We start from the raw sequence: 23,559 nt of genomic DNA, 5'->3' as shown, positions 1-23,559 counted from the left end.
ATCCATAAAAGATTTCGACAATTTTGAGAATAAATTTTAAAGAGAAACAAAATATTTCATCAAAATTGGCCATCACACATTTATATGGAGATCCTCTAAATATCTTACTAGGATTCCTTGTGTTTTTGTATTGAAACAGAGTTCTACACAAAGCCTCATCTATATAGAATTAATACATCCCAGCAACATGGACAAAAATATTAGCCCTCAGTTGTCAAGATTAAAAAAAAAAAATGATATCTACTTAATTTCATCATGGAAAGTTATGAAGTTATAAACTCAGCTCCTTTTTTGCCCAAAATTTTCAAATTTTCAAATTTTCAACTTTCTTGATGCAATATCTCAGTTCTTGTTGGATTGCTACCCTTGAAGGTGACAATACAATGTCTTTCCAAACTGATCCAGCTTCACAAGCAGGACTTGGTTTCTTATAAAGTTTATAAATGGAGTTTGCTTCCTCATTTAAGCTCCCAACTGTTTTTAGACACTTTATTTCTTCAGGATCAACCAACAATGTCTTGTCTTTGTCTTTCCATCCAATGAACTTCACATAGAAACGGGTTTTAAGTCAAGAAAGGATCACTAACATTTGTAACAGCCCAAGCCCACTGCTAGCAGATGAGGTTTCTCTCAAGGTTTTTAAAACACAAATACGTATGCTAGGGAGAAATTTCAACACCCTTGTAAATAATGCCTAGTTCCCCTCTCCAACCAATGTGGGATCTCACAATCCACCTCCTTCGGAGCCCAGCGTCCTCGCTAGCACTCGTTCCCTTCTCCCATCGATGTGGGATCTCACATTCTTTATAAGAGTGTGAAAATCTCTCCCTAACAGACACGTTTTAAAAACCTTGAGGGAAAACTCGAAAGGAAAAGCCCAAAGAAGACAATATCTACTAGCGGTAGGTTTAGGCTCTTACAACGAACAGAAGAGAAAAAAAGAGCCAAACTTTTAACTTAAGAGAACCTCCAAGAGTTACCTTCGGTGGGCCTTCCAAAGCATTGGTGCAATATAGCCTTGCATTATCAACATATTGGCAATATGTTAAGAAAGCATTTGCAAATCTCTTGTGGGATTTCAGTTGAGATTTTACTCTTACAGCTCTTCTGCAAATGAGAGCTCTCCTGTGTTTACAGTCAGAAAATGCAACTTTTTAGATGATAATATAATTATTATCCCAGGAAGAGGACAGAAGGCTGGTTTTATGTGTACCTTATGCCTCTTATGACAGCTAAATAAGCATCACAAACAACTCCAACAAGTTCAATCCTGTATGGTCTTCTTTTCTTGCCCACAACTTTTTCTGGTTCTTGATCTTCTATTCGTTCCCAATAATTTTCAGTTACAGTGCCATCATCACCAACCTTATAGCCAGCTCCCATTCGATAACGTCGACGGTGGACATTCCTCGCCATCGTAATTGTCTGTACTACAAATGGTACCCATGACAACGTTCCATCCATGATTACGTCTCGTCCTTCGTTCAGTGCAGTCACCAGAAGTGAGGAAGCTGCATCTGTGGATGATTGGTGCACCTGTTCCAAACATTGAAAAATTACAGGGCGTAGAGAAGTGCAGCAGAAAAGATCCCAAGTGTAAGAATATCTAAGTAACGACCCAAAATAGGTCGCCACTGTACACTGTATACATGTTCATGATATGTATATAGTGGCAACCTTAAATTAAGTAGAAAATTTCGAGTCGTTATAGTCCGGCTCCTAATAGATTTAAAGATCTAAGGCTTCATTAGGAAAATAATGAAAAGGGAGTATCAGCAGGTTCATAAGAATGCATTTTGGATGAGATTTTAGAGGTGAAATGATACCAGTTCAGCAGTTTGGAGCATGTCATTATGGTGACCAGTGGAGTTAAGAGCTCTATAAATGACATCTGATTCTTTGAAAGCATCTGCCTCAATTATAACTGCATTAGGGGATGCTCCTATCCAGAATGGCCTATTGAATATTTCATCCAAAACAATGAATCAGTTCATTTCTTCATCCAGAATGGCCTATGTGCCATTATATATGCTTAAATGTTTGATATTGTACAAATTTACTTATTAGCCATAGCTGATGAAACTGATGAATGTTCTTACTCTTTGAGAATGTCCTTAAGCACAGTACTCTTCCCCGCCCCCATACCGCCACCCATGAACAGGAGCATCGGACTTCGATCGGCAAGAGCCATTGGAGCCATCACTTCCGTGCATTGCGAGTCGTCAGTGGATGTGAGTCCCATTGCTTTCATCTCCTCAACTAAAGTTGTAAATACTCTAGCAACTTTCAGGTTCTTTGTTACCCTCTCAAACCTCTGTTCCCTAACAATTTCACAAAAATGGTATGGCTTGATTGTTTTCTTAATCGTGTCTAAGTAAACATTTGAATTCAGCGAGTTTTTATTACAAAACAAAGAAATTAATGCTTAATTTTCAAAGACTAAATGGTCGATCTAAACTCATTAGAGCCGTACAACTAGCGATTTTAGGCATAATAGTCATACAATCTCGGGAGTAAAAAGTGTACCTTATTTTAAACTACTAAGAAAAGGTTTTCACACCCTTATACATGGTGCTTTGTTCTCCTCCCCAACTGACGTGGGATCTCACACTCCACCCCCTTCAGGGTCCAGCATTCTCGGTGGCACTCATTTCTTTCTCCAATCGATGTGGGATCCCATCATATCCACCTCCTTTGGGGCCAGCATTTTTACTGGCACACCGCACGGTGTCTGGTTCTGAAACTATTTGTAATAGCCCAAGTCCACCGCTAGCAAATATTTTCCTCTTTGAGCTTTCCCTCAAGGTTTTTAAAACACTGTCTACTAAGAAGAGATTTCCACACCCTTATAAAGGACGTTTCATTCTCTTCTCTAACCGATATGGGATCTCACAAGAATTTTGATGAGTATCAATCCTAACATTTAGGTATCTAAATGGTTAAATCATCTTCATATTTTTTTTAGAGGTAGTAAATTCAAATCCATATCCCAACACGTTAATATTTGATATTCTCATTCATCCATAAAGACACTCAAGGCTGAAGAGATGCCCACCTGGTTGCAGCCATTACAATGTTTCTGAGCTTCTTCTTCGGCTCCTGGTGGTCAGAACTCAAGATCTGAACAAACAAACAAGAAAGAGATAGAATAGAATCAAGAAACTCCATTGATAAAGTTGAAGACATTTTATCAAACACCTTGTGCAGTCTCTACAGTTTACCTGACTAATCATAATATCTGTTTGGTTCCAATGGAATGCAAAGTAACTGAGAATGCATCGCTCGAACTCTTCGACGAGTTTGACGAAGAGCGAATCTGCATGAAGCTCGCTTGAGAAAAAGGAATAGATATCATCTTCACATTCGTCTGATTTGGCTATGTACTCAGCAGCCAACTTGCAGAGATGCGGGCACTCATTTATGTCTTTAAACCCCATTTGCCTTGCTGATCAATCCCAACAAATGAACACAAAATTCATCAACTCAAACAACCAAACACTTTTTTAAATTAAATTATATGATTAACACATTAAATTTATAAATTAATTAACACTCTTTAGATTTTGGTTTACAAACTAATTAAACATTCATATATACATGTATACATATATACATGTATATATATGCGTTTATAGGCATATATATATATATATATATATATATATATATATATGTATGTGTAAAATCACAATTTTATTTTAATTTTTCATATTTAAAATTTTTGTTTGATTTACATCTATTTTTTTTTTAATTTTTAAAAATATTTATGGATAGAATATATTTCTTTGACTAAAATAAGCAGTGTTTGGTTATAATTTTAAAATAGTGTTTTTAAATAATCAAAAGGTACTTTTCTTTTTTAATTTTTATTATCAACAAAATATATATATATATATATATATATATATATATATATATATATATATTTTGTGAATATATATATATGTTTTTTATGAATTGCTTTATAATATATATATATATATATATATATATATATATATATATATATATATATATATATATATATATATATATATATATATATATATATATATATATATATATATATATATATATATATATATATATATATATATATATATATATATATATATATATATATATATATATATATATATATATATATATATATATATATATATATATATATATATATATATATATATATATATATATATATATATATATATATATATATATATATATATATATATATATATATATATATATATATATATATATATATATATATATATATATATATATATATATATATATATATATATATATATATATATATATATATATATATATATATATATATATATATATATATATATATATATATATATATATATATATATATATATATATATATATATATATATATATATATATATATATATATATATATATATATATATATATATATATATATATATATATATATATATATATATATATATATATATATATATATATATATATATATATATATATATATATATATATATATATATATATATATATATATATATATATATATATATATATATATATATATATATATATATATATATATATATATATATATATATATATATATATATATATATATATATATATATATATATATATATATATATATATATATATATATATATATATATATATATATATATATATATATATATATATATATATATATATATATATATATATATATATATATATATATATATATATATATATATATATATATATATATATATATATATATATATATATATATATATATATATATATATATATATATATATATATATATATATATATATATATATATATATATATATATATATATATATATATATATATATATATATATATATATATATATATATATATATATATATATATATATATATATATATATATATATATATATATATATATATATATATATATATATATATATATATATATATATATATATATATATATATATATATATATATATATATATATATATATATATATATATATATATATATATATATATATATATATATATATATATATATATATATATATATATATATATATATATATATATATATATATATATATATATATATATATATATATATATATATATATATATATATATATATATATATATATATATATATATATATATATATATATATATATATATATATATATATATATATATATATATATATATATTATAAAGCAATTCATAAAAAACATTTTTATTTTTTTTACCAAATCTAAATCTACTCGGAAATTATTAGTATATTAGGTTATGTTTATATTATTAATGCGAATATAGCACAATATTAATTTTTAATATATTTACTTCGATGAGATTTAAATAATATTTTAGTCTCGTCATTATAACTAACTATGTCAGGTGTCACAGTTATGCTTAAAAAAGCAACGGTAACACAAAACATTATTATAATTAAACTATTGATTTATAATTTAGAAAAACTCATAATTTTTTAAATTTACATAAAGTTAATTTACAAGTACAATTATATAATTAAATTTTATATTTTTTAAAAAATTATTAATAAACTTACGACGATGCGCTTTTGAAACTTTTGGAAAATGAATATTTGGAGAAATGTAGATTATGAGAAGAACGCAAGTATAATCTTTACCTACATAATGGGGAAAGCTCTCGAGCTTTTCAACGCGGCCCGTATCGGAGACTTTCAAGCGAGGGATGATCTTCTGATCTCGTAGCTTCCGAATCCGGTAATGCATTGCTGCAACGATGATCAATCCAATGGAAGATGCCCAAAGCATCTGCCCGACGCTCGGTTTGTTGCCGCTATCTGAACAAAATCAAAATCAAATCGAGATCTAGAAAATGAAAAGGTGAGTCCATTGCGTTCATTCTATAAACTATAATCGCTTTACCTTTCTGAATCATTGTGAATTCGGAGGATGATTGGCTGCAACTTCGAATTTGTTCTCTCTAATATGCGATCGGTCGGGAGAATAAGAAAAATAGGATTCGGAGGCCATTGTGGTTGATTCCTTTGAATTGTTCTTGTGGTTGCATGTTAGATCTGTGTGTTAGAGACGTCCAAATGGATTCGTGAGATTATTGTAAGTGTAGGATCATCACTTTGCCTTTAATGGGAGAACTCGTCTCTGTTTCTTTACTTTGAGCTTTTCAATGGCTGCAACTGCATTTTCTATTTTAGGATTTTATTTTTTGGTAGGATTTGAAGATAATAAAGAGAAGGAAATGTTTATGTGATCTAAAATTGCTTATTTTTAGTCAACATTTGTTTGTGGTGTAAAATGTTTAATTATGGGTCACATCATTTTGTTGTTTAATTATGGGTTTACCTCCTTGATTTCACTTTAAAATTTTGTTTGATAGATTTCTAAAATTAGTTTAATAAATTTTGAAATTTTCAAAAAATAATTCATTACCGTCATAATTGTCACACAATTAAACTCCATATATATTTTTCAAGCCGACTTTGTGGCTTCGTCGGATCTTAGATAAGGTTTGTCTTCGCCAATCGAACATTACTCGTACGTAATCCAAACTTGTTCAACCACACACGTGCATGTTCAATCGTCTGCGACATATCTGACGTGCCTCTACACTTGTCAAGTTATTTGGCTCAACCTTGCCTCTGTTCGAGGCCAAATTAACACATTATTTCCATGTGTATTTATTAACTTTTATAATGAAATTCGTATGAATAGTTTGGTTTAATGTTTAGAGACCGGGAATAAAATGCCTTACATTCAAATAAATTTTATCTTAAATTTTAGGTTTTTGAATTATTTTTGTAATAAGTTATAAGAGTTATAAGAATATAATAAACCTAAATAATAAACATAATTAAAACAATCATATTTAGAAATAAATGGAAGAGATAATATAAAATAAAAAAGAACACTAAAAAAAAATAAAGGAAGGGAAACTAACTATAAATGGAAGAGATAATATAAAATAAAAAAGAACACTAAAAAAAAATAAAGGAAGGGAAACTAACTCTTTGTTATGTAAAACAATTCATCTCTATAATGATATATATATATATATATATATATATATACATGTATTCCATTTAATATAAGGTATGTTACAAAAATATAATATATATATATATATATATATATATACATGTATTCCATTTAATATAAGGTATGTTACAAAAATATAATAATAAAGTTTAGTTAAATATGACTGGGTAGCTTTCTTTGAAATCCCCCGGTAGAAATATCAATAAAAAGATAAAATGAGAGACCCAAAGTAATGAGAAAATGACTTGTAACTGTGAAGCTATAAGATATCATACCTTGAGGATTATGAAATAACGAAAAAGTCGAAGTGACCGAGATGCGAGGGAAAAACTTTTGTTTCACATTTCTGGATCCGGAAAGACCACCTATTTGTTCGTTTACCAGGTTCGACATGAAATCATAAATAAGCTCTACCAGGATTGCCAAGCATTTGGTACTGAGTTTCCTCCTCCGTTTTTAGTAACAAAATAGATCAGAAGTAGGACCAAACTGAAAGTTAGCCGCATAAAGAAAAAGGGCAGAACCGAGATTTCGGGTTCATCTGACATAGTAGCTACAATGGGAGATTCAAAATTCGGGGGTCTAACTTCTTCTACACGAACCAGTTGGCGAGATGGGCAGACCCAAGACAGTTCAATGGGAACTTTCTTGCGGGATGGGGAATGATGTGAAAAAAGAAAATCACAAAATTCACCTTTATCGATGGAACATAATAAAATCACATGAAAGAGTGAAAAAATATTCTTATATTATGATGATAACATGCTTGTATGTCATATTCTAACACATATTCAACGGAATAATCGAAACTTTCGAGGTATGATATATGAAATATAAATATAAAGTATAGAATATATTGATACACTTTATATACCAATAACAATAAATTTGAAAAAGATTTTTTTTTGTTATACATGAAGATGTGACATAAGGAGCTTTATTTATAATGCGGGACATTATCTCCTGCAGCCGGAAGCTTGGACATGGATCGATCAATTCATTGATAAGAGTCTAAAGAACTTTGGCAATGGTGTGAATACCCAATTTCGGGAGGATCGATGGATGGGACATTCTGCTCCAAAGCTCGGATTTCCTTGTCTTTATGTACTCACCTTTTACCATAGAAGCCGCCATTGCGGAATTGTGGTCTACCGAAGCTGCCTATTGGAGTCTTACTGAGAAGAAATCTGTTGGGCGATGAAATCGAGGTATGAACTACTCTATCTCTAACCTTCTATCCACTTTTAATTGGAACGATCAAGAGGAGAGATGAGTTTGGAGCATTGAAAACGATGGGAACTTTTGATTAAGATCATTGACTTGGGCTCTTGTTTCTGTTCTGATAATATGGGAAACAAAATCTTTATCGCTCTGTGGAAGGTTAGGGTTCAATTCGAGGGGAGTCTCTTTTAACTTTCAAATTTGTGTGTCCAAGTCTAATAGATCATTTCTTTGTTTTGCAATCCAAGCCATGTTTTGAAAACTAAAGAACTTAATTAAGAATTCAAATATTTGAGGAAAATTATGATAAAGAATTGGTGAAAAAACAAGCATGGTTTTCAGAAATAGAAAACTATAAAGAAATTGTTATCAAACGGCATTCATGCTCTATTAAGACTAAGGCTAAGAATCCACCGTATAAATTTTGATTAGGTTGTTTCCTATTAAAGGTCCTATGTTTGATTAGGTTGATCTTCACCTACAAATAAGGGGGAGTGGTGTAGTGGAGATAATTTCTCAAAACCCATCCGCTTAAACTTTTTAGTTGATTGGTGTTTTAACATAATTTTTCTGGTATGTTCTTTATATTTATTCTTCCTTGCCATTTTTCTCTCTCAAGGTAGGTACGTTAATCCTAAAACTACTTAGACTTGTGAGATTATGAAGCTGAACCCTCTTCAGTTATGTTAAAGGAGCGAGAGAAAAACAAGTAACTAATAAAAATTGGAATTAATGAGCTGAAGAGAATTTCTTTTTGTAATAGAATAATGTAATTTCCATTGCTCAAACAACCAGGTCACTGTACAGTATTATCCTACTCTACTTCCTAAATCTGGAGGTGGCAAAACTGTGATCAAGAACATTTCATTTTTGTTCTTCCAACTTTCATGATCTATGCAGCCTAGCAGTGAGATTTATGAAAGCATCTTCTCTGCATGGAATCGTCAAGCCGCCCATTGGATGGCGAAATCCAAATTCCTCTTCTGATCTATTGAGCAGATCTACAAAAAAAGGATGCTTCAAGTATGATATAGGTACCACAAATCTCTTCTTTTGAATCTCTCCCACATAGACTGCAATGTGGCCTTTGGGAACATCAGATTGATTTCTTGTAGATAGAGCTTGCGTTTTCAGAATCTGCTTGGCATTAAGAAGAATCGATGGCAAACGGATTCCCATATCGGAAATGTCCTCGAAACAAGAGAGGGGTGACTGACTTTGAATGGTTTTCTGCTTGATTTTGAATTAGGTGTAGGAAATAGAGTACTTGTTGGATGAGAATGGCTTTATTTCTGATGTATATTTATAAACTAGGAACCGGAGAGGAGAACAAAAAAATATGGCAGATAGGTGTGTTTGAGGCCTACTTCTCGAAAGGCTCACATGGGTTTGCTCTATCTATTAGAATTTCTTTCATTTCCTCGTTGGTCCCACTTTTTCCAATAACAAGTGGTCAAAGAAAACTTCGCCAAGTTCGTCATTATCTCTTGGAATATGAGTAGCAACATACCATGTGATTCTCCCAATCCTCATAAAGTGCTTCCATTAATGGACCTATTGCAGTGGTTGAGAGTACATTGGTGGTGATAGGAGCTGTGACTCAAATGAAATCTGAGCAGCTTCCCTCACCTACAAGCTGGTTTCATTGATGAAGAAATTTCCTCTTGCAAAGTGGTCCAATCACACGGATATGTTGGCTTGTCTTTACACTTTCCTTACAAAGCCATCTGTTTTGATGTGCTATTCCCCTGAACAAGCATGGTGTTGTTTGAAAATTGAAGTACAAATGGGCCTATACTTGAGCAATTCATGGCATACATTTCAAACACACATGGGAGCCGAGAGAAAGGATGAGATCAAAATAGAAAATTCTTGTGAGCTTACAAAGTCATGTTAAGTGGGTCCTCTAAGTTGCTAAGCTACTGATGATAGTGAGCCCACTTTTAAGCTCAATGGAAATGCTCAGGCAACTTCTCACTTCATAACTCTATAAATATAGATCCTATATTAGTTTGAAGTACAAGTTTGAGCTCTGAATTTCACAATTCTACTTCCAACCAAGGCTAAACTTAAGAGTTGTTTACAGTCTCTTGATCATTGCAAATAGATTTAGCAATGGGAATTCGTTTACCATCATCCCTGCTGCCTACTGTCAAGCAAATTCTCAAGATGCAATTGGGTTTTGTCAAGAAGCAGTCAGATGTTGTTCCTAGAGGTCATGTTGCTGTATATGTGGGAGATACCCAAAGGAGGCGATTTGTGGTTCCTGTTTCGTACTTGAACCATCCTTCATTCCAGCAACTACTCAATCGAGTAGAAGAAGAGTTTGGTTATCATCATCCACATGGGGGTCTAACAATTCTTTGCCAAGAGGGCACATTCATTGATCTTACTTCTAGACTGCAACATTCTTGAAGGATGAAGATGATGGAATAGGCATCAATCAATTTTTGACACAGTTTTTTCCTGAATTGATTTCTTTCTGCCTGAATGTTGTGTACAAATACAATCTTAACCCTTTTGGAATGTAAATGAGTTTCTTTCTTAGTGAATTTCCTATCAAAATGTAATACAAATAGATTTTGAGTATCACTTCATGTTCCTCTTCTTATTCTTTGATACTCTTGTCTGTTCATTGCTGTCTGTCCTGCAGAATTGGATGTTTTTTTTTTTTGGCTATTATACATGTTCAAAATGGAACAGAGAGACAACCTTTGCATACAATAGGGTCCAAGTTCCATTTACACGACCTCATTCTGCTCATAGAAGAAAATGCAGGTGGCGTTGACAGTAATTAAATCTTGGATAACGGAGCTCTCTTTCATAGCCATTATGAGACCCTCCATAAATATATGCGAGCTATGAGCTCTCTCCCATTGTTTTGACGGTTTGCCTCTAGAAAATCCCAAAAACCGACCAGTCTCCTATTAAACAGATCGACCAGTCTCTGCCATCAATACTACATAGTTAACTGCAGAAGGCAGATAGGTTGGATATTGATCTTCAAACCAAGAGTAAAATTTCATAGAAAAATTTAACTTGTCACAAAAGGATCCAGTATGCTTTGGATAGGTTGAACTTTGAAGTTTGAATCTTCAAGATGCTACCCAGTTTCTTTAGTGATGTATCGTGATCTGGCAACAGTTTTTCTTAGTTCCATGGATTGCAGGTTAACCATCAGAAATAAAGCAGAAAAGAAAAGGCTATATAGAAATTGAGGCTAAATTTGTGTTTTCTTTTGATTGTAAATGCACCATTACAATGCCACTCAATTACAGGCAAGAAAGGCATTCCATTCTACAACATTCTAGTATGGGTCAAAATACAATTGAGTCAGAAACAACCAGAAAAGGTTGTAGAAAATTGCAGCTTGAGCATTGCTGTTCATCCTTCAAGATACTTGCAGTCTAGAAGTGAGATCGATGAAGGCATCTTCTTTGCAAGGAATTGTTAGTCCCCCTTGAGGATGATGGAATCCAAACTTCTCCTCTGCGTGACTGAGAAGTTGCTGGAACGATGGATGGTTTAGGTAAGATATTGGAACCACGAACCGCTTCCTTTGGATCTCTCCCACATAAACTGCAACATGGCCTTTTGGAACATCCAACTGGTTTTTGGTGAAACCTGACTGCATCTTCAGAATTTGCTTGGCATGAGGAACCAAAGATAGAAACCGAATCCCCATTTTCTTGAGATGAAAGAGTGTCAAAAAGGTCAGGAGCTAACTATAAGAGGATGTAGAACTTAAAATGAGTTGAATTTGGTGTTTGAAGGCACATTTTGATGTTTATATTTATAGAGTTTCTGAAGGAAGTGCTATCTCTATGCTGGTGATTGTGGCCTTTCCAGTGGCTATGTGGGGTATTGATGTCTGGTGGTTGGGTATATTTGAGTATACTGGTTCACATGGCTTTGCCCAACTCATGTAAGGGCCATCCATTTTCTTCTCCCACTTCATGTTCGCTGTATTCTATACCACAAATTTTAGGTTCATTGGTCAAATGTTTCCATATATGTCCTGTCAACTCATAGATACTTCCAGACAAAGTCCATTACATTGGAAATAGAAATGCTGATTCTTGAAGCTGAAGAGAAAATTTACATGTCTTTGTCATACAGTGCTTGATTGTTTTCAGTTTCTTTTCACCATCATGAACTAATTTTCCCTTGGCAAGACTTTGCTCGACAAACCTCTATATGGTGTTTTAGCTTTGTTCTGTCAATACTTTGATCTCTTACTTAAAAAAATCATAATTTTGGGAGTGTTTGTTTAAACTGTTTTTCGTTGTCTTACCAACCAATATAAAGTAGTAGCATGTTTAAGGTATCAAGGGGGTCAATGAGTGTGGAAATACCGAAAATGAGCATGTGTGTAACAGGCCAAGCCCACCGCTAGAAGATATTTTCCGCTTTGGCTCGTTACATATCGCCATCATTCTCACGGTTTCAAAATGCGTATACTAAGGAGAGGTTTACACTCCCTTATAAGGAATACTCCGTTTCGGTTGCAACCGATGTGATCTCACAAAGTGTGAGTCTTAACTATTAGATTCGTTTAGAATGATTCAACATCATAGGGGTTGGGTTACATGTCAATAGAAATTATAGGTAGAGATAATGACCTTTTGAAAGAATACAAGGATGCCTTCCAGACTCCAAAATCTAACCCAAGCTAACCTCCGGGGCAGGCCACAACAGAAAGGCGCTCTCACTCCCATACTTTTATGAGGTCCTATTAGGATAGGTAGGCTCAAACCTTTTGCCTCTTCTTGATCAAGCAGTAAATCGAGAGAGCAGGACAAAAGAGTACCTTCAAAGGAGTACCTAAAGTTGGATTCATGAAGTTAAGAATATCAACCTAAGTTGGATTCATGAAGTTGTACAAAACTTGTTCCTGCCTTACCTTTCTTCTCCTCGACTTAAGAATATCAACCTATCTCACATACAATGCTTCAGCTTTCCCCCTCAACTTTGAATACTTGTTCTCTCTGATCAAGCAGAATTTGCACAAAACATAAGTACCTGCTCAACCTTAAGCAAATCTAACCAACCAATAATAACTCTTTTTCTGAACCTAAATAATGATCCTGGCTATGAAATGCAGGACGTCACTGATATTATCAATCTAAATCCATGGCATGAAAGTGTAACATCTTTAAACTTGGTTGATCCTTAGTTGAAAGTCTGAGATTTCTGCTATTTAGTTTACCAACCCATTCTATTTCTTGGCCTAAATTCTAATGGAGAGACCAAATAGCGCTTGCTCCCTTCCACAGACTTGGGAAAAAAACTAGAAAATAGATGAGAATTCTCAAGAATGAAGAGAAGAGAAACTATGAAGCTTGTAAATCCGATCTCTCAACGACTCTTTAAATAATATCAACAGGAGATGCCACTAACATAACACATCAGGAAAACGATATAAGTGGAGAGAACTGACATGCATATACTGATCTAGACATAGACGGTTGATAAAAATAGATGAGTGAGACCTACAAAGAAACATTATGCACACCTCTTATTATACACAGACAAACACATATTAAACAATCCTGAATGATAAACCTCTAACATTAGAGCATAGTTGAGACAATTATTTTCATCATGCCCCGAAGAATAGTTTAAAACCTTCTTGTAAAATTTGATTAGTCTTAATTCTTAACACAGCTTGTTTTCCTCTCAGGATTTCTTGAAGTATTGATATCATTAAATTTACTAAACCCATCCGTTTAAATAGTTGGATTGATTGGTGAGTTAACATGGTATGAAAGGTCCTATGTTTGAACCCTTGATATTTTATTCTCCCAATTAATATTGATCTTCACGTACATGTTGATACAACTAAATTTATCATAATCTATTAGCTTCAACTTTTGGGTCGATGAGATTTAACATAATTTTTCTGATCTGTTCTTTATATTTATTCTTCCTTGCCATTTTTTTCTCGCACTGTAGGTTACATTAATCCTAAAACTACTTGGACTTGTGGGATTATGAAGCTGAACCCTCTTCAGTTATGTTAAAAGCGGTGAGAGAAAAACAAGTAACGAATAAAAATTGGAATTAATGAGCTGAAGAGAATTTCTTTTTGTAATAGAATAATGTAATTTCCATTGCTCAAACAACCAAGTCACTGTACAGTATTATCCTACTCTACTTCCTAAATCTGGAGGTGGCAAAACTGTGCGCAAGAACATTTCATTTTTGTTCTTCCAACTTTCATGATCTATGTAGCCTGGCAGTGAGATTTATGAAAGTATCTTCTCTGTATGGAATCGTCAAGCCGCCCATTGGATGGTGAAATCCAAATTCCTCTTCTAATCTATTGAGCAGATCTACAAAAGAAGGATGCTTCAAGTATGATATAGGTACCACAAATCTCTTCCTTTGAATCTCTCCCACATAGACTGCAATGTGGCCTCTGGGAACATCAGATTGATTTCTTGCAGATAGAGATTGTATTTTCAGAATCTGCTTGGCACTAAGAAGAATTGATGGCAAACGGATTCCCATATCGAAAGTTTCCTCGAAACAAGAGAGGGGTGACTGACTTTGAATGGTGTTCTGCTTGATTCTGAATTTGATGTAGGAAATAGAGTACTTGTTGGATGAGAAGGGCTTTATTTCTTATGTATATTTATAAACTAGGAACTGGAGAGGAGAACAAAAAGAGTATACTTTGAGGGCCTACTTCTCCATAGGCTCACATGGGTTTGCTCTATCCATTATAATTTCATTCACTTCCTCGTCGGTCCTACTTTTTCCAATAACAAGAGGCCAAGAAAACTTCACCCAGTTCGTCATTATCTCTTGGAATATGAGTAGTAACATACCATGTGATACTCCCAATCCTCATTAAGTGCTTCCATTAATGGACCTATTGCAGTGGCTGAGAGTACATTGGTGGTGATAGGAGCTGTGAGTCAAATGAAATCTGAGCTACTTCCCTCACCTACAAGCTTGGTTCATTGATGAAGAAATTTCCTCTTGCAAAGTGGTCCAATCACACGGATATGTTGGCTTGTCTTTACACTTTCCTTACAGAGCCATCTGTTTTGATGTGCTACTCCCCTGGAATAAGCATGGTGTTGTTTGAAAATTGAATTACAAATGGGCCTATAATTGAGCAATTTCAAACACACATGGGAGCCAAGAGAAAGGATGAGATCAAAATAGAAAATTCTTTTGAGCTGACAGAGTCATGTTAAGTGGGTTCTCTAAGTTGTTAAGCTACCGATGCTAGTGAGCCCACTTTTAAGCTCACTGGAAATGATAACCATGTGAATTTAGTTCTTATTTTGTAAAAGTAAGCTTACAAACACTACTTCTCAAGTGATGTATCATGATCCGGCAACAGTTTTTCTTAGTTCCATGGATTGCAGGTTAACCATCAGAAATAAAGCAGAAAAGAAAAGGCTATATAGAAATTGATTTAACAATGGGGCTTCGTTTGCCATCATCCCTGCTGCTGGCTGCCAAGCAAATTCACAAGATGCAGTTCGGTTTTGTCAAGAAGCAGTCTGATTTTGTTCCTAGAGGTCATTGTGCTGTATATGTGGGAGATATCCAAAGGAAGCGATTTGTGGTTCCTGTTTCGTACTTGAACCATCCTTCATTCCAACAACTACTAAACCGAGTAGAAGAGTTTGGTTACCATCATCCACATGGAGGTCTAACAATTCCTTGCAAAGAGGGCGCATTCATTGATTTTACTTCTAGACTGCAACACTCTTGAAGGATGAAGATATGGAATAGGCCTCAATCAGTTTTTGACACATTTTTTTCTCCTGAATTGATTTCTTACTAACTCCCCTGAATGAATCTTGTGTACAAATACAATCTTAAGCCTTTTGGAATGTAAATGAGTTTCTTTGTTAGTGACTTTCCTACCAAAACATAATCGAAATAGATTTTGAGTATCATTTCATGTTCCTCTTCTTATTCTTTGATACTCTTGGTCTGTTCATTGCTGTCTGTCATGCAGAAGTGGATATTTTTTTGGTTATTATACATGTTCAAAATGAAACAGAAAGACAACCTTTGCATATAATCGGATCCAAATTCCATTAACACGACCTCATTCTGTTCATCGAAGAAAATGCAGGTGGTGTTGACAGTAATTAAATCTTGGATTGAATATTGTATAATGGAGCTCTCTTTCATAGCCATTATCAGACCCTCCATAAATATACGCGAGCTATGAGCTCTCTCCCATTGTTTTGACGGTTTGCCTCTAGAAAATCCCAAAAACCGACCAGTCTCCTATTAAACAGATCGACCAGTCTCTGCCATCAATACTACATAGTTAACTGCAGAAGGCAGATAGGTTGGATATTGATCTTCGTTTATTAGATCAAATCAAGAGTAAAATTTCATAGAAAAATTTAACTTGTCACAAAAGGATCCAGTATGCTTTGGATAGGTTGCAAGAGTAAAATTTCATAGAAAAATTTAACTTGTCACAAAAGGATCCAGTATGCTTTGGATAGGTTGAACTTTGAAGTTTGAATCTTCAAGATGCTACCCAGTTTCTTCAGTGATGTATCATGATCTGCAACAGTTTTTCTTAGTTCCATGGATTGCAGGTTAACCATCAGAAATAAAGCAGAAAAGAAAAGGCTATATAGAAATTGATGCTAAATTTGTGTTTTCTTTTGATTCACTTCTGTTGGTAAATGCGCCATTACAATGCCACTCATTTACAGGCAAGAAAGGCATTCCATTCTACAACATTTTAGTATGGGTCAAAATACAATTGAGTCAGAAACAACCAGAAAAGGTTGTAGAAAATTGCAGCTTGAGCATTGCTGTTCATCCTTCAAGATACTTGCAGTCTAGAAGTGAGATCGATGAAGGCATCTTCTTTGCAAGGAATTGTTAGTCCCCCTTGAGGATGATGGAATCCAAACTTCTCCTCTGCGTGACTGAGCAGTTGCTGGAACGATGGATGGTTTAGGTAAGATATTGGAACCACAAACCGCTTCCTTTGGATCTCTCCCACATAAACTGCAACATGGCCTTTCGGAACATCCAACTGGTTTTTGGTGAAACCTGACTGCATCTTCAGAATTTGCTTGGCATGAGGAACCAAAGATAGAAACCGAATCCCCATTTTCTTGAGATGAAAAGAGTGTCAAAAAGGTCAGGAGCTAACTATAAGAGGATGTAGTACTTGAAATGAGTTGAATTTGGTGTTTGAAGGCTCATTTTGATGTTTATATATAGAGAGTTTCTGAAGGAAGTGCTATCTATGCTGGTGAGTGTGGCCTTTCCAGTGGCTATGTGGGGTATTGATGTCTGGTGGTTGGGTATATTTGAGTATACTGGTTCACATGGCTTTGCCCAACTCATGAAAGGGCCATCCATTTTCTTCTCCCACTCCATGTTCGCTGTATTTTATACCACAAATTTCAGGTTCATTGGTCAATTGTTTCCATATATCTCTGTCAACTCATAGATACTTCCAGACAAATTCCATTAGATTGGTAATAGAAATGCTGATTCTTGAAGCTGATGAGAAAATTTATATGTCTTTGTCATACAGTGCTTGTTTGTTTTAAGTTTCTTTTCTCACCATCATGAACTAATTTTCCCTTGGCAAGACTTCGCTCGACAAACATCTATATGGTGTTTTAGCTATGTTCTGTCAATACTTTGATCTCTTACTTAAACAAATCATCATTTTGGGAGTGTTTGTTTAAATTGTTTTTCTTTGTCTTATCAACTGATATAAAGTAGTAGCACATTTAAGGAATCAAGGGGGTCAATGAGTGTGGAAATATCGAAAATGAGCAAGTGTGTAACAGCTCAAGTCCACCGCTAGTAGATATTATCCGCTTTGGCCCGTTACGTATCGTCATCAGCTTCACGATTTCAAAACGCATCTCTCCCTAATAAGAAATTTTTCGTTCCCCTCTTCAACCGATGTGGTACTCGCAAAGTGTGAGTCTTAACCAATAGATTGTTTTAGAATAATCCAACCAATTTCAAGCATAGGGGTTGGGTTACATGTCAATAGAAATCACAGGTAGAAATACATAGGTTTTTCTTGTCCACCACACTCTGACCTTTTGAAAGAATACAAGGATGCCTTCCAGACTCCAAAATCTAACCCAAGCTAACTCTCGAAGCGGGCCACAACCGAAAGGCGCTCTCACTCCCATTTCTTTATGAGGTCCTATTGGGATAGGTAAGCCCAAGCCTTTCACCTCTTCCTGACCGAGCAGTAGATTGAGAGAGTAGTAGAAAACAGTACCTTCAGTTGGATTCATGAAGTTAAGAATATCAACCTATCAGTTGGATTCATGAAGTAGTACAAAACTTGTTCCTACCTTACCTTTCTCGTCGACTTAAGAATATCAACCTATCTCACATACAATGCTTCAGCTTTCCCCCTCAACTTTGAATACTTGCCCGCTCTGAATAAACAGAATTTGCACAAAACATAAGTAGCTGCTCAGCCTTTAAGCAAATCTAACCAACTGTTAATAACTCTTTTTCTGAACCCAAACAATGATTCTAGCTATGGAATGCAGGACGTTACTGATATGATCAATCTTTAAACTCTTTTGATCCTCAGTTGAAAGTCTGAGATTTCTGCTATTTAGTTTACCCACCCATTCTATTTCTCGTCCAAAATCCTAATGGAGAGACCAAATAGCTCTTTCTCCCTTCCACAGGCCTTATACGATATCATAAGGGGAAAAAACGAGAAAATAGATGAGACTTCTCAAGAAATGAAAAGAAGAGAAACTATGCAGCTTGTAAATCCGATCTCTCAATGGCTCTTTATATAATATCAACATGAGATGCCACTAACATAACACATAAGAAAAACGATATCAGTGGAGAAAACAGACATGGATATATTGATCTAGACATAGACGGCTAATGAAAATAGACAAGTCAGACCTACAAAGAAACATTATGCACACTTCTTATTATACACAGGCAAACACATATTAAACAATCCTGAATTATAAACCTCTAAGATTATAGCATAGTTAAGACAATTATATTCATCATGTCCTGAATAATGGTTTAAAACCTTCTTGTAAATTTTGATTAGTGTGAATTCTTAACACAGCTTGTTTTCCTCTCAGGATTTTTTGAAGTACTGATATCATTAAATTTACTAAACCCATCCGTTTAAATAGTTGGATTGATTGGTGAGTTAACATGGTATTAAAGGTCCTATGTTTGACCCTTGATATGTTATTTTCTCTCCAATTTGATCTTCACCTACAAGTGAGGGGGAGTGGTGAAGTATGATACAACTAAACTTATCATAATCTATCAGCTTAAACTTTTGGGTTGATCGTCCGGTTCACATAATTTTTCTGGTATGTTCTTTATATTTATTCTTCCTTGCAATTTTTCTCTCGCACTGTAGGTAACATTAATCCTAAACCTACTTAAGACGTGTGAGATTGTGAAGCTAAACCCTCTTCAGTTATGTTAAAGCTGTGAGAGAAAAACAAGTAACTAATAAAAATTGAAATTGATGAGCCGAAGAGACAATATTTTTGTAAGAGAATAATGTAACTTCCATTGCTCAAACAACCAAGTCACTGTACAGTATTATCCTACTTTACTTCCTAAATCTGGAGGTGGCAAAACTGTGATCAAGAACATTTCCTTTTTGTTCTTTGAACTTTCATGATCTATGCAGCCTATCAGTGAGATTTATGAAAGCATCTTCTCTGCATGGAATCGTCAAGCCGCCCATTGGATGGCAAAATCCAAATTCTTCTTCTGATCTATTGAGCAGATCTACAAAAGAAGGATGCTTCAAGTATGATATAGGGACTACAAATCTCTTCCTTTGAATCTCTCCCACGTAGACTGCAATGTGGCCTTTGGGAACATCAGATTGATTTCTTGCAGATATAGCTTGCATTTTCAGAATCTGCTTGGCATTACGAAGAATCGATGGCAAACGGATTCCCATATCGAAAATTTCCTCGAAACAAGAGAGGGGTGACTGACTTTGAATGGTGTTCTGCTTGATTTTGAATTTGATGTATGAAATAGAGTACTTGTTGGATGAGAATGGCTTTATTTCTTACGTATATTTATAAACTAGGAACTGGAGAGGAGAACAAAATGAGTATACTTTGAGGGCCTACTTCTCCAAAGGCTCACATGGGTTTGCTCTATCTATTAGAATTTCTTTCATTTCCTCTTGGAATATGAGTAGCAACATACCATGTGATACTCCCAATCCTCATTAAGTGCTTCCATTAATGGACCTATTCCAGTGGCTGAGAGTACATTGGTGGTGATAGGAGCTGTGAGTCAAATGAAATCTGAGAAACTTCCCTCACCTACAAGCTTGGTTCATTGATGATGAAATTTACACTTGCAAAGTGGTCCAATCACACGGATATGTTGACTTGTCTTTAAACTTTACTTACAAAGCCATCTGTTTTGATGTGCTATTCCACTGGAACAAGCATGGTGTTGTTTGGAAATTGAATTACAAATGGGCCTATACTTGAGCAATTCATTGCATACATTTCAAACACACATGGGAGCCACCAAGAGAAAGGATGAGATCAAAATAGAAAACTCTTGTGAGCTGACAGAGTCATGTTAAGTGGGTCCTCTAAGTTGCTAAGCTACCGATGCTAGTGAGCCCACTTTTAAGCTCACTGGAAATGCTCAGGCAACTTCTCTCTTCATAACTTTATAAATATAGATCCTATATTAGTTTGAAGTACAAGTTTGAGCTATGAGTATCAAGATGCGACTTCCAACCAAAGCTAAACTTAAGAGTTGTTTACAGTCTCTTGAACATTTCCAATAGATTTAACAATGGGGATTCGTTTGCGATCATCCTTGCTGCCTGCTGCCAAGCAAATTCTCAAGATGCAATTGGGTTTTGTCAAGAAGCAGTCAGATGTTGTTCCTAGAGGTCATGTTGCTGTATATGTTGGAGATACCCAAAAGAAGCGATTTGTGGTTCCTGTTTCGTACTTGAACCATCCTTTATTCCAACAACTACTAAACCGAGTAGAAGAGTTTGGTTACCATCATCCACATGGAGGTCTAACAATTCCTTGCAAAGAGGGCGCATTCATTGATTTTACTTCTAGACTGCAACACTCTTGAAGGATGAAGATGATGGAATAGACATCAACCAATTTTTGACCCATTTTTTTTCCTGAATTGATTTCTTTCCAACTCCCCTGGTTGTGTACAAATTCAACCTTAAGCCTTTTGGAATGTAAATGAGTTTCTTTCTTAGTGACTTTCCTACCTAAACGTAATACAAATAGATTTTGAATATCATTTCATGTTCCTCTTCTTAGTCTTTGATACTCTTGTGTGTTCATTGCTGCCTGTGATCCAGAAGTGGTTGCTTTTTTTTTTGTGGCTATTTTACACGTTCAAAATGGAACAGAAAGACAACTTTTGCATACAATAGGGTCCAAATTCCATTAACACGACCTGATTCTGTTCATAGAAGAAAATGCAGGTGGTGTTGACAGTAAATAAATATTGGATTGAATATTGTATAATGGAGCCCTCTTTCATAGCCATTATGAGAGCCTCCATAAATATATTTGAGTTATGAGCTCTCTCCCGTCGTTTTGATGGTTTGTCTACAAAATCCCAAAAACCGACCAGTCTCCTATTAAACAGATTGACCAGTCTCTGCCATCAATACTACATAGTTAACTGCAGAAGGCAGATAGGTTGGATATTGATCTTCGATTATTAGATCAAACCAAGAGTAAAATTTCATAGAAAAATTTAACTTGTCACAAAAGGATCCAGTATGCTTTGGATAGGTTGAACTTTGAAGTTTGAATCTTCAAGATGCTACCCAGTTTCTTCAGTGATGTATCATGATCTGCAACAGTTTTTCTTAGTTCCATGGATTGCAGGTTAACCATCAGAAATAAAGCAGAAAAGAAAAGGCTATATAGAAATTGATGCTAAATTTGTGTTTTCTTTTGATTCACTTCTGTTGGTAAATGCGCCATTACAATGCCACTCATTTACAGGCAAGAAAGGCATTCCATTCTACAACATTCTAGTATGGGTCAAAATACAATTGAGTCAGAAACAACCAGAAAAGGTTGTAGAAAATTGCAGCTTGAGCATTGCTGTTCATCCTTCAAGATACTTGCAGTCTAGAAGTAAGATCGATGAAGGCATCTTCTTTGCAAGGAATTGTTAGTCCCCCTTGAGGATGATGGAATCCAAACTTCTCCTCTGCGTGACTGAGCAGTTGCTGGAACGATGGATGGTTTAGGTAAGATATTGGAACCACGAACCGCTTCCTTTGGATCTCTCCCACATAAACTGCAACATGGCCTTTCGGAACATCCAACTGGTTTTTGGTGAAACCTGACTGCATCTTCAGAATTTGCTTGGCATGAGGAACCAAAGATAGAAACCGAATCCCCATTTTCTTGAGATGAAAAGAGTGTCAAAAAGGTCAGGAGCTAACTATAAGAGGATGTAGTACTTGAAATGAGTTGAATTTGGTGTTTGAAGGCTCATTTTGATGTTTATATATATAGAGTTTCTGAAGGAAGTGCTATCTATGCTGGTGAGTGTGGCCTTTCCAGTGGCTATGTGGGGTATTGATGTCTGGTGGTTGGGTATATTTGAGTATACTGGTTCACATGGCTTTGCCCAACTCATGAAAGGGCCAGCCATTTTCTCCTGCCACTCCATAGTCTCTGTATTCTATACCTCAAATTTTAGTTTCATTGGTCAAATGTTTCCATATATCTCCTGTCAACTCATAGATACTTACAGACAAAGTCCACTACATTGGAACTAGAAATGCTGATTCTTGAAGCTGAAGAGATTACATGTCTTTGTCTTACAGTGCTTGTTTGTTTCAAGTTTCTTTTCACCATCATGAACTAATTTTCCCTTGACCAGACTTTGCTCGACAAACCTCTATATGGTGTTTTAGCTTTGTTTTGAAGCTTTCTTAACCTCTTATTTTGGATTATAAATGCACCTCATTGAAACGAGTGGGACTGTCACCAGTAGTTAGGGAACATAGGGAAGTGCATGTATTCAAACAAAATAAGCAACCCATGTGAGCATTTATGTATGCCTTCTTAGACACCTACTTGATACTGTTTTCTTCTCATCACTTCTGTATTCCTGAATCCATAAATACAGATCAAACGAACTTCAATCTTCAACTTACATTTCAAACACATCCTCATTCAAAGTAATACACTTCCCAACTTCTAAACTAGA

The 23,559-nt window shown here is 34.3% G+C and overlaps 10 protein-coding genes and 1 long non-coding RNA gene across 11 annotated transcripts in view; 4 read left to right on the top strand and 7 right to left on the bottom strand.

The window, feature by feature from the left end:
• Positions 1-93: 93 nt before the first annotated feature.
• LOC111484007 lies at positions 94-8,238 on the bottom strand. The gene is made up of 9 exons (XM_023130421.1): positions 8,217-8,238; positions 5,712-5,888; positions 3,222-3,445; positions 3,056-3,120; positions 2,100-2,321; positions 1,827-1,956; positions 1,214-1,536; positions 981-1,125; positions 94-544 (listed from the first exon to the last, which is right to left on the bottom strand). The coding sequence occupies exons 1-9, from the start codon at positions 8,236-8,238 to the stop codon at positions 305-307; spliced, it is 1,548 nt and encodes a 515-aa protein (XP_022986189.1). The 3' UTR covers positions 94-304.
• Positions 8,239-9,035: 797 nt separating this feature from the next.
• Positions 9,036-9,724, bottom strand: LOC111484393 (auxin-responsive protein SAUR21-like). Its single transcript, XM_023130960.1, has one exon. The coding sequence runs from the start codon at positions 9,502-9,504 to the stop codon at positions 9,211-9,213; it is 294 nt and encodes a 97-aa protein (XP_022986728.1). The 5' UTR covers positions 9,505-9,724; the 3' UTR covers positions 9,036-9,210.
• Positions 9,725-10,440: 716 nt separating this feature from the next.
• Positions 10,441-10,740, top strand: LOC111484006 (auxin-responsive protein SAUR21-like). Its single transcript, XM_023130420.1, has one exon. The coding sequence runs from the start codon at positions 10,441-10,443 to the stop codon at positions 10,738-10,740; it is 300 nt and encodes a 99-aa protein (XP_022986188.1).
• Positions 10,741-11,539: 799 nt separating this feature from the next.
• LOC111484397 (auxin-responsive protein SAUR24-like) lies at positions 11,540-12,137 on the bottom strand. Its single transcript, XM_023130963.1, has one exon. It carries the CDS (start codon positions 12,008-12,010, stop codon positions 11,717-11,719), a length of 294 nt encoding a protein of 97 aa, XP_022986731.1. The 5' UTR covers positions 12,011-12,137; the 3' UTR covers positions 11,540-11,716.
• Positions 12,138-14,369: 2,232 nt separating this feature from the next.
• On the bottom strand, positions 14,370-15,167 carry LOC111484396 (auxin-responsive protein SAUR23-like). Its single transcript, XM_023130962.1, has one exon. It carries the CDS (start codon positions 14,836-14,838, stop codon positions 14,545-14,547), a length of 294 nt encoding a protein of 97 aa, XP_022986730.1. The 5' UTR covers positions 14,839-15,167; the 3' UTR covers positions 14,370-14,544.
• A 313-nt stretch (positions 15,168-15,480) lies between these two features.
• Positions 15,481-16,071, top strand: LOC111484390 (auxin-responsive protein SAUR24-like). The gene has a single exon (XM_023130957.1). The coding sequence runs from the start codon at positions 15,764-15,766 to the stop codon at positions 16,058-16,060; it is 297 nt and encodes a 98-aa protein (XP_022986725.1). The 5' UTR covers positions 15,481-15,763; the 3' UTR covers positions 16,061-16,071.
• A 319-nt stretch (positions 16,072-16,390) lies between these two features.
• Positions 16,391-23,559, top strand: part of LOC111484406 — an 11,313-nt gene continuing 4,144 nt past the window's right edge. The window contains exon 1 of the long non-coding RNA XR_002718499.1: positions 16,391-16,441. This is a non-coding gene — a long non-coding RNA (uncharacterized LOC111484406). The remainder of the gene's footprint in view (positions 16,442-23,559) is intronic.
• LOC111484398 (auxin-responsive protein SAUR24-like) lies at positions 16,926-17,540 on the bottom strand. Its single transcript, XM_023130965.1, has one exon. The coding sequence runs from the start codon at positions 17,435-17,437 to the stop codon at positions 17,144-17,146; it is 294 nt and encodes a 97-aa protein (XP_022986733.1). The 5' UTR covers positions 17,438-17,540; the 3' UTR covers positions 16,926-17,143.
• Positions 19,848-20,421, bottom strand: LOC111484401 (auxin-responsive protein SAUR21-like). The gene has a single exon (XM_023130968.1). The coding sequence runs from the start codon at positions 20,273-20,275 to the stop codon at positions 19,982-19,984; it is 294 nt and encodes a 97-aa protein (XP_022986736.1). The 5' UTR covers positions 20,276-20,421; the 3' UTR covers positions 19,848-19,981.
• On the top strand, positions 21,082-21,570 carry LOC111484391 (auxin-responsive protein SAUR24-like). Its single transcript, XM_023130958.1, has one exon. The coding sequence runs from the start codon at positions 21,142-21,144 to the stop codon at positions 21,436-21,438; it is 297 nt and encodes a 98-aa protein (XP_022986726.1). The 5' UTR covers positions 21,082-21,141; the 3' UTR covers positions 21,439-21,570.
• Positions 22,233-23,044, bottom strand: LOC111484399 (auxin-responsive protein SAUR24-like). The gene has a single exon (XM_023130966.1). The coding sequence runs from the start codon at positions 22,742-22,744 to the stop codon at positions 22,451-22,453; it is 294 nt and encodes a 97-aa protein (XP_022986734.1). The 5' UTR covers positions 22,745-23,044; the 3' UTR covers positions 22,233-22,450.

Source organism: Cucurbita maxima, unplaced genomic scaffold, assembly GCF_002738345.1.
Source record: "Cucurbita maxima cultivar Rimu unplaced genomic scaffold, Cmax_1.0 Cma_Scf00009, whole genome shotgun sequence".
Taxonomy (NCBI): Eukaryota; Viridiplantae; Streptophyta; class Magnoliopsida; order Cucurbitales; family Cucurbitaceae; genus Cucurbita; species Cucurbita maxima.
Note: the sequence above shows the minus strand (reverse complement) of the source record. Positions and strands in the feature narration are given on the sequence as shown.